We start from the raw sequence: 10458 nt of genomic DNA on the forward strand, positions 1-10458 counted from the left end.
GACAGCCAGCTGGCTGAGAAAGCTGCCATTCTGCTGCCTTCTCTTGCTAAGTGCCCAGCTCCGATGGGGACCTCTGTGCTCATGGGGCTGAGGGAATGAATGCTTGTTAGCAGAGTAACTGCTTTTAGATTTTCTAGATTCTAGACTAGAGGCATCTTTTTGGCCAGAATCTGTCTGAAAGCTCTTACAGAAAACACTACTGCCTTTAAAAGTAGAATAATGTGGAGGGTGAGACTGTAGGACAGATCACCTTGGGCTCAAGTGACAAGTCAGAATGCACACGCTGTAAGTACTCGTTCGAGTTAGGCAGATGAGCACAACCCGGCCCTCTTTCGAGGACTTCTGAGCAGCCCGGTCACCCGGCTGACGCGGGACCCGGGGGCACAGCAGCAGGCGCTGGCCCACGTGCTGCAGAAGCTGTAAGAAGCGGGGCAGGAGCAGCTGCCGGTGTCTGGCCAGCGTGGACTCAGGGACCACTTTCAGCGTCTGGCTAGAGATGGGCCCCAGCACGTGAAACTTGGAGATGACAACCGGTTTGCTTTACCTTAACTCCACGTGCAGGCTCAGGGCTCGGAGACAAAGGAAATGAGGTAAGATACATGAAGTACTTAACAGTCCCTGGTATAGAGGTTAACTTTTTCCTAAGGGATACAAGCTTCCATGAATTCCTAAGAATAATCGACACAAACTAAATTCCAAAGGGCCTTTTAACCTTTAAACTAAGAGGATCCTGAAAGATATAAAAATAAGGCTCCCTATATTTCCATTTTAAAAGACAGTAAACATAGTATATTCTGTTCAGGAAGCATTTTATTGTTGCTCCAAGTTTAAGAACTTTCACTTTTAGGAAATCAACACTTTTAGGAAATCGCCCGCATCGCTTTGCTCAGCTTCTGAATCTTGGTTTTTGCAGACATATCAACATATTTCTCTCCAATACGGACAATCATTCCACCCATGATTGATGGATCAATCTAGGAAAGAAAATAGGTTGGAAATGTGAAAACACATTGACATTTCATTAATCAAAAAGAAAGATGAAAAAGTGCTCTGAAAGGTCTACGTGCTACATAACTGTAAGCGGTAACAATTGTATCTAGAAAATGACAGAAGTCAAATTGTGAATGGACTCAATAATCATTTATATTGAAAATAAATATGAAGGTTCCACTATAGGCAAGTTTTTACACAATCAAATCTAATTTTCCACTTTCTATAGCCATTTTAGGTGTCAAACAACCTGAGGAAACGTACCGTACGTAATTAAAAACCTACCTTAACTTCCAATTTCAATACTTGGCCTTTACTTAGGAAACTCTTCAGGACTGTTTTTAATTCGGTAAGAGTGGCTTCATCTAAAGGCTAAAAAAGGACAAAACCATTCTCTAAATTTAGATAAAGCAAAACAGAAAGTTACTATAGTTGAAGGAGAGAAAAAACATCCCTCCAACATATCACCAAGACAGGCCTTGTGAATTCCTCTGTTAAATATCTGAGGACCCATCCTGGAGTTGTGCCGCAATAGTCACTCATCAATGCTGGTGTCGGGGTGTGCAAAGGCCCTGCCTCACAAGAACACCTGGGCAGCTCACACTGAGAGGTTAGGTTCACTTACTGGCCATCTCTGCTTCATGGTACTAGCAGTACAACTTAGAAGTAACGATTAGGGGAAAAACCTGAAGTTTATAATGCCTGAGGATGCAGGCCCCTCCTCTGCGCAGCTCCCCCGGGTGCAGCCTGAGTCTATTATTCCCTTGGATGAAAAGCTGCAGTTTGACCTGGGATCTGCGGGTACCAGGAGCTCTGGCATGCCACTCCACTCTCTGCAGCTCAGAGAGAGCCCAGGCAGGCGGCTGGCTCCTGAAGTCAGTACAGCTCTGTAATCTTGTTCCTACAGAGCAAGTGCCCTGACCATCCACACTGTGTTCTCTCCTTTTTGCCCCAACTTTTACCCCCGATTGGGCGAGAACGGCAAATGTTGCTGAAGGAGTGGCGTTTCACCTGTCACAAATCCTACCTCCCAACCCACACACCCAAGAGTCCAAAAGCTAGCAAAGAAGCCTTTAAGCTCTGCAAAGATCCAACAGTATCTTTTAGGGGGTGGTGGTGGGGAAGTCTATCAGTGCTCCATCAATCATTCGCTGAGGCTCTGAGGTTAGAGAAAGAAGTATACGCACGCCTTCCATTCAGACACATGCTGCGTGCTAAGCACCTGTGTGTGCCAGGCATTTTATACCACCACCTCCTTTAACCTGGACGACTCCGGGAGGTCAGGAGTTATTGTTCCCATTTTACGTGTGGGAGAACTGAGGCTCACGGTGGTTAAGAAGAACTCACCTGGGCAGGAGGGATAAATTGGGAGACTGGGATAAACATATACATATATATACGTATAAAAAATAGATAACTAATAAGAAACTAGTGTATAGCACAGGGAACTCTACTCAATACTCTGTTGCGCCCTATATGGGAATAGAATCTAAAAGAGTGGATATATGTATAACTGATTCACTTTGCTGTATACCTGAAACTAACACAACATTGTAAATCAACTATACTCCACTAAAAATTAATTTAAAAAAAAAAAGAACTCACCTAAGGTCCCACCAGCAAGTGAGGACTAGTGCCAATATTTGAAATCAGTCTATTTCTAAAGTCTGTGCCCCTAGCCATTAATCAAGGTGTATATATATATTTTTTAAGGGTGGAAATTATTTACCCGGGAGACTCAACATCAAAAACATTAGCATCAGTTGGTTCTAAGAAACTTACAAAATCATGTCCTTAGAATCACTGAAGAATGACCCGCACCAGTGCTTGGCCATGGGGATGGCGTGACCATCTGGCCAGGGAACCCTGCTCTGAGCTCTATGGTCAAGGAGAACCAGTGCAGTCACGGTGGGCTCCGGAGAACATGAGCTGTGTTGATTCTCAGCCAGGTATGTGCTTTGGGGACACCAACTACTGAACTACAAATGTACGAATAGGTACTATGTGCTAAAACGTCTCCTTGATATTATGCTCTTTTGGAGAGTTGGAATATCTTTTAAACACTAGAAATATTAATCTAGGTGAGGTCAGGTGCTGCGTACCCCAAGTAAATCTACCATGCTCTATTGATAACTAAGCCCCACAGACTGTTTCCCTACCTTGACTGAACTACAGTGGGAAGAGAATATGTACTTAAGACAACAACAACAAAATTAATTCTGGGGAGGTGGTGCAGGTTAAGGAACACGGGCTTCTGAGAGAGAGGCCTGTGTTCAAATACTAGCCCACATTCTGTGACCTTGAGCAAGCAACTTACTCCCCTGGGCTTCAGTTTCCTCATGGGTAAAATAAAGATAATAACACTTCTGCTTCACACAGACCTTTGATATTAAAATAAAGCGCCCAGAATAGTGTAGGTTTCAAAATGCAGTCCACTTCAGCGAGTCAGTAAGATTAAAGGGCCCTTCCGCCTTACCCCTTCCCACTCACCACCGCCAAAGATTAGACACTCATTTCAGTAAACTACTTAGTGTGATATTTACAAAATAATTTAAACCTGTAATGGAACACAAACCAGTATTTCCCGACACATTTTTAACCCAATCTACACTCTTTATGAAGAATCACTGGTTAGGGAAGCACCAAGAAGACCCGCTGGCCCTTGCAAAGCAGCGGTTCACAGAAGCTGGTATAAATGAAGCAAACCGCCCAAGTGCCAAGTCGCCTGTCCCGATATCCTGATTTTAGCCTTTTTCTTTTTGTTCTGCAAAATGTGACACAGGGGACGTCAAGGCAAATGCAGCAGCAACAGCCCGTCACCTACAGACGCGGTGGCAACTGTGCAAGGCACTTCTCCCCGGTGGGCACTCATCATGGTGGAAAAGGCAGAAATGACCCCAGCGGTATTGTTCAAGCGACCATTTTCAGCAAGCAAATCTGGGAAAGTAAAGGTATTTCACTTAAATCAGGTCATTCATGAAGCATTATATTCACCTCGAATGCAAACTTAGATTTGTGGCCTTAAAATTCAATATCATTTAAGAATGTGAATGGAGAAGATGCAACTTGTTATTTAAAAAGAATATTCAATGTTCAAAAAAAAAAAGACTGAACAAACAAGGATTTAAATTTGTAAGGGTGTGTGTGTCTTACATGGGTTTGCAATAGATTTCTTGATACAGCCTGCAATCTGATTTTCAGGTTTATGCCACAGATACCAGTGTTGGCCACAAATCCCGAAATTAACACACTGTCTATATTCACTACACGCTTTCTTTGAATTCTGAGTGATCATGGGATTTGAAAAGCAACTCAAATGTACCAAAGAATGCAGATGTCTTCAAGGACAGGGGCACAGCCACTGGTTACAAACCATTTTCTTGGTATGAGTCCCACTGGTCTCGTCCATGGGTTGAAACTATGCAATCAGACATTCTTGCATCTTGATATCCTTTAGACAGTGCTCCTCAAACTTTAATGCCCAAACAGTTCACTTGGGGAACCAATTAACATGTAGATTCTGATTTGGCAGGTTGGGGTGAGACCAAGATTCTGCACTGCCGAAAGGCAGGTCATGCTGGTGTTCCTGGCCCATGGATCACAGTTTCAGAAGCAGAATTTTCAGAGACTTCAATAAAAAAGATCTAATACTTACTGATCAGGTTGGACGTGAGGGGAGAGAACTTCTCTTTTGCTGTAATGTCATTTAGGCTTTTCATTTTAATGGAACGCTTTACATAGGGATTCATAATAGAAGCAGCCATTTTGGGTTCCTTCACGATTTGCTAAAAGTACCAAAAAATAATTTCTTAAACTTTTTAGAGCATAAATGATCCTAGCTGCCATACACATACGTTCTGATGAATCATATATTTCATGAATAAAATTAGCACTCGCAAAGCACATGAAGAGAAGTTTACAATCACAAAATTTTCTTTGCTTTTAAGATGATTTTACACAGGATACAGTATTTCTTGAAAATACTTAAAACCACTTTAATGAAGTTTCTTCAATTTATTTTTGCCTTTCAAGAGAGATTATAGAAAAACTAAGCAGCCAAAAGATTGAATTCACCACCTATTCTAATGCATCTACTACGGGTAATACTCTAGTTCTTCCCATGCGAAGAGGACGCTAGTGGTGCCCACACTCAGGTGTAGACCTAACAAGAGGTGCTGACTGCGGGCGGCCTCCTGGCCTTGCCCTCGGAGGGGCCTCTCCCTCTCAGGCTGACCCGGATTCTGTCCTGCCTCTCAGAGAGCTCAGGAGAACCAACCCTGTGCCGTGCGGGAGCTCTGGGGCCTCCAGAGCAGCCTCAGTCAGTCTGGGAGGAAACACGGCCAAAAGACGGGAGTGCAACTGCCATGAGAGACACAGCTTTGTCTCCGCTGTGTTCCGTCACCACCGTCTGGTCGGTGATCGCGTGCAGCGTCCAGCACTCTGCTCCCCTGAGTGTCAGGCCAGAGCGCCAGCAGACCAACGGCCGCTTCCACTTGGGCATCTTTCAGTCATGCACCTCCATCAGCCCCTCTACCCCTCTGTCAGCACCCTCTCCTGGGCTCCTGGACAATTTCTGTCTCTGATCCTAGCTGCCTGCCTACACTGCCATCTAATGCTAAAAGTTCAACTTGAGCGACCCCAAAGAAACAATATCTTTCCATAAAAACTGCTAGCTTATACAAACGACAAGCATTCCGGAGTTGGAACCACACAGTTCTTCATGTTTCTTATCTGTTTTTGCTGCATCACCCACGGACAGTTAGTGACACCTGGGCAGCATCACGTTTTCCTCTCAGTGCCAAGAAATGGCTGATTTTCTTTTATAAAGAGTCTTAAGGTAATGGCCTCCTCTGTATGTCTCCACGTCTTAACCGACTTCAAGTTTTAATTAAACCCCATTCTGGCATCCACAAGCCAGGCCACTGGCCCCTTTGCAAACACCGGTGCTCAGGTCTAAAGCGGGCGTGTGGGACAAGCAGCGGGCAGTCATCGTCACCGCCCAGAAAGCCTGCGTGTGACCCCGTCTGCCCCTGCTACTCGTCCCCCGAGTGTCTCCAACAGTAAGTATGACTCTGTGAGTGTCACAACAGTTGACGGTACCAACTGAGACCAAAAGCGTTATCTGCAGAGATAGATGGACGAAGGGAGGAAAACAGAGCTAAAATTATTGTCTGTTAGGACGAAAGTTCCCACAAAAGCTCAAAATGAAAAAACGAACAAGACTTATTGTTCTATACAACTAGTCTGTGAAGGTTTTATCCCCTCTAACAAACAGTAAGATTAAAAAAAAAAATCTTTAGAAATAAGTTGATTAAAAATTACAAGAGATTCTTAAAACATAAAATCAAAAAAAAGAGCACAACTTTCTCTGGAGAGATTATATACTAGCTGTATATCCCCCTCCTTTAATGCAGAACTTACTGCTAGAGGTGGGAACTAGAAAGTACTGTACTGTACAAAGTACAGTAGTACAGTATCTTTATTTCAAGCCCGGGATGTGAGTGAAATTGCAGCCCTCCGTCTCCTATTGGTGACCACCCTTCAGCTCTACCACCTCCCACCTCCTCTCCCTCCTCCAGTCAGTAACTCTTCTTGCCTGTTCACTCGATGCCAGCCCCTGGATGCCAGCTGTTGTACTGCACTACTGTACTTTTCAAGGTACTGTACTGTAAGGTTAAAAATGTTCTATTTTTTGTTTGTTAGTTTTTATGTATTTGTGTGAAAAATATTATAAACCTATTACAGTACAGTGCTATACAGCCAATTGTGTTAGCTGGGTACCTAGGCTAACTTTGTTGGACCTACGAACGCGCTCTTGGAACGGAACTCGTTCGTATGTAGGGGACTTACTGTAAGAGGAGCAGGGGAAGAAACAAAATGTGTAGTAACCTGTTAACTAGAAAACTCAGGGGAAACTGCAGCGAGGATTCTTCTATTTAAGTTACACTGTAGGCTTTTGTTAATTCAGTTCATTTACTCTTCATGTTTAAAAAACACGTAAAAATAAACTTTCCCCTGTAGCCTTGTGGTCTTTGTCAGTTCTCTATTATCGTCATGAAGCTCTTGCACCTTCACTAATTTTGCTGCACAGCGTGCTCTGCTCATTTTCCCCTCACAAAAGGCTTCATAAGGAAAATAAACGTCCAGTTAAACAAAATCATAATATATTCTAAAGACTGTTTTGGGAATACCTGGAAACACAAGCAAAGATTCTCAAGGTGACTTTTTAATTCTCTTTTGAAATGACAATGTTTCTTAAATTACCATCTTAAATTTAGATTTTCTATTTCTTCTCTGAGCCCAAAATCTTGGTTCCTAATATTAATATCCTTACCTGCGTCAGATTGTACCTATTATACAACAGGTTCAGAATGATAATACCCAGTATTATTACTATCAACATCATTACAGAAAATATGTTTTTCCCTTTTCTTGCAACTCTTTCTCTTAGGATATACCTCACTAGGCATGCACAGTCAAATATCTAAGCAAAATATATACAATGAGAACTTAATAAGTAATGAACAGGAAAGGCTACTTACTGCTACTCTCAACAATTCCTTTTCTACTTGCTCCAGTTTATTCTGTTTAGATGCAGCAGAATAAAGAGCAGTGGCATAGCGACCTTCGATACCGTACACCTGAACAGGTGGCTTTTAAAAAAAGGGTGGAGGAGGGGAGGAAGAGAAAAGGAAAATCAGTTAAGACAATACTACGGTATCCATAGCAGAAAGAAATATTTATAATTAAAAAAATACACCTTTTATAGCACAAAACAGTTTAAATATGTCATCAAAGAGCTACCCTGAATGACAATTCTCAAAATTAGGGATGTTTCCTTGGCCAGGTCACTCTATATGTGAGCTTCCAATTTCTCATCTTAAAACGAGGGGTTTAGGAAACATGGTGTCTGAAGTCCCCTTCCGCTCTATCTATAATTCAACAATGTTAATTATGAGATGAGCTTAGGATTCCTTTGAATTCAGTAACTACTTAGTTCCAAGTCTGGGAGGTTTTAAACACTGATAGAAGGCAGTTTTGAACATGTTAGAACCAGGAAAACAGGTGTTTATGAAACACACACAAGCATACTTTTATACATTTCAGAGTAATACTGCAAATATCCCTTACAGAGCTCCATAAATGTTCAGTTTAATGGAGCCCTTTAGCAATTTACTAAGTGCCTGAGGCTTGAATTATTTTTTACAATGAACCACTGGCTTTTAAAACCACACTACCATCAATGTATGACTACATATGCATAGTGGTACTGTGTGATTGTAGTGGAAAAACTTAGGCTTTGGATGAGCAAGATTTAGTTTCAGTCCAGCTTTAAGACTAAGCTGAATAACCTTGGGTAAGTTTTCCCAAAGTCTGTTTCCTTTTTTTGTAAAATGGGAAGACCAGCTACCTCCCATCACTGTTATTGGGTTTTACGAAATTCTCCTACTTAAAGGTTATGCATGGGCCTGTCCCACGGCAGGCATTCAACATTATTCCGTCCCCTAGCCCCTCCACCCCCACCATATGTGGGGAACCACAAGTCATGCAGAAAGGTTTAGGGGTAACTATACAAAATCCATGCCCTAAGTGTACTGCTGTCTGATGCACACACATTCATCTGCTTTACAATTACAAAAGACATACCCTCACAAGCTTGGCAAACGGCCTGACCACAGATGTACTGAAGCATCGCGCCTTTAAAACAAAAAGAGAAAGTAGATCAAATGAGACTACTTAAAGGATTTCTGCATTTAAACCTGCAATAATAAACAGTAAACGTGACTTCTAGATGAGTCGCTTCTCATGTTTCCTTGTATCATCACATAGATTACATGAGCGTGAGCCGCTCTTTATTACCTAGGAGTAAATTTCCCCACTGAGACTCATTCCAGGTTGCTTGGGAAATTGCTTTTCTACTTCTAACTTCCTAGTTTACTAGGAATAGGCTGAGGCAAGCACACCACTATGAGAGAGAAAACACTAAGTTTGGTGAAATATGTCTTCCAAAAAAATTTAACAAGATTTTCGACATTTATATTACCACCCTCGAGCATCATTTTAATAAAAAGTGGGAGGATTCCAGGCATGATCTGCAAGAGATGGACCTTCTTAGAATCCAAATGCTATCTGAAAATACAGACGAATTCTTTGGGTACTCCAGCCGTCTGATGTGAGAACAGGCCCTAGTACCTTGTCTATCAAAATACTATCTTGATATTGTTGAGATGGTATCTTGTCTATCAAGAGTTGGAATCCAGAGTTTAAAAGGCACCTGCAAAAGCACAGGTCACCTTCAGATAAGTCCAGCTCTAAGTGTACTATACCGGTTGTAAGGGTTAAAAGACTTTATAACGCTTATGGAAAACTTACGGAAGCTGTACGCTGTCATGATATGTAAAGCATCATGTAATATAAAGAGCACGAATTTTCTTTCCAACTCTGTGGATTCGAATCTCAGCTCTACCCCTTATTGGCTGAGCAGCCAAGGACGAGTCATTTTAACTTTTCGGTCTCACTTTTTTATTAAAACGCGAAATATGCTTTTACAAATACTCCTTAGCATTACTGGTGACCCCTGCCAGGTGTGACCACCACGACAAAGAGAGATCCCCCTTCACCTGTGCCCTTCAAACCAGCTGCTTCTCGGGGCTGTGCTCAGAGGACGCCAAGGTCGGACACGCGCAGCCCCAAGACCACCGGCCCGCGCGCATCCCGGGGGGGAAAGCGGGGCTGCCCAGGCCGCCTGGCGTCGCCCCCCACTCGCCTGGCCCCGCGACCTTGAACGGCGGCCACGCTCCCCAGCTGTGGCCTGGAACCGTGGAACTTAGGAGTCTGGTACGAGTCACCCCAGAAGGGCTCCTCCCGCTGGCTTTCAGGACCTCCGTTCTCTCACCTGCAGGGAGAGCCGAGACACTGCCGACGCGGCCATCTTCTCCTGGTGGCTGTAGGTCAAACCCGAGCTGGCAAAAGGGACCAAGACCGCACGCGTGCGTCAGCGTAGCCGCTCGGCCTGCTGGGAAATGTAGGCGTAGGTCGTCAGGCCGCATGCGTAGGGATCTCCCTCAGGCTGGGAGTTGTAGTCCTTAGAAGCGAATGGTCAGGGCAGGACCCACAGGGCTGGGGGGTGGGACTAGTGGGCTCGACAGCACCTGGAAATGAAATTCTAGAGTTACTAAGTGACCCTTATTGTAGAATAGATATATTGCCCCTAGTTTAAAATTTCCATTTAGGTAAGTACGGTGGCCATTTGTTCCATTTCACATTCATCACTAGCATCATTAGCGTGTTTACCCTTTCTTCCTACCACGCTAAAGGGTGATCAAGCGCAGTTCCTCGCGCTGTATGTATATATAAACCCCGAGCCTTACAGCTCCAGCAGCGGACACTACGTGCCCAGTACCTGGGCCGTGACTGCTCCTGCATACCTCTATCCCACCTCCGCCCCATCTCACCGGAGTACAGCAC

At 43.6% G+C, this 10458-nt stretch overlaps 1 protein-coding gene across 1 annotated transcript; it reads right to left on the reverse strand.

Moving 5' to 3' along the window:
• Positions 1-792: 792 nt before the first annotated feature.
• Positions 793-9998, reverse strand: ATP5PO (ATP synthase peripheral stalk subunit OSCP). The gene is made up of 7 exons (XM_068547012.1): positions 9887-9998; positions 8638-8688; positions 7533-7643; positions 4646-4775; positions 3815-3927; positions 1276-1362; positions 793-974 (listed from the first exon to the last, which is right to left on the reverse strand). Exons 1-7 carry the CDS (start codon positions 9920-9922, stop codon positions 861-863), a joined length of 642 nt encoding a protein of 213 aa, XP_068403113.1. The 5' UTR covers positions 9923-9998; the 3' UTR covers positions 793-860.
• Positions 9999-10458: the final 460 nt, after the last annotated feature.

Source organism: Eschrichtius robustus, chromosome 6 (genome assembly GCF_028021215.1).
Source record: "Eschrichtius robustus isolate mEscRob2 chromosome 6, mEscRob2.pri, whole genome shotgun sequence".
NCBI lineage: Eukaryota > Metazoa > Chordata > Mammalia > Artiodactyla > Eschrichtiidae > Eschrichtius > Eschrichtius robustus.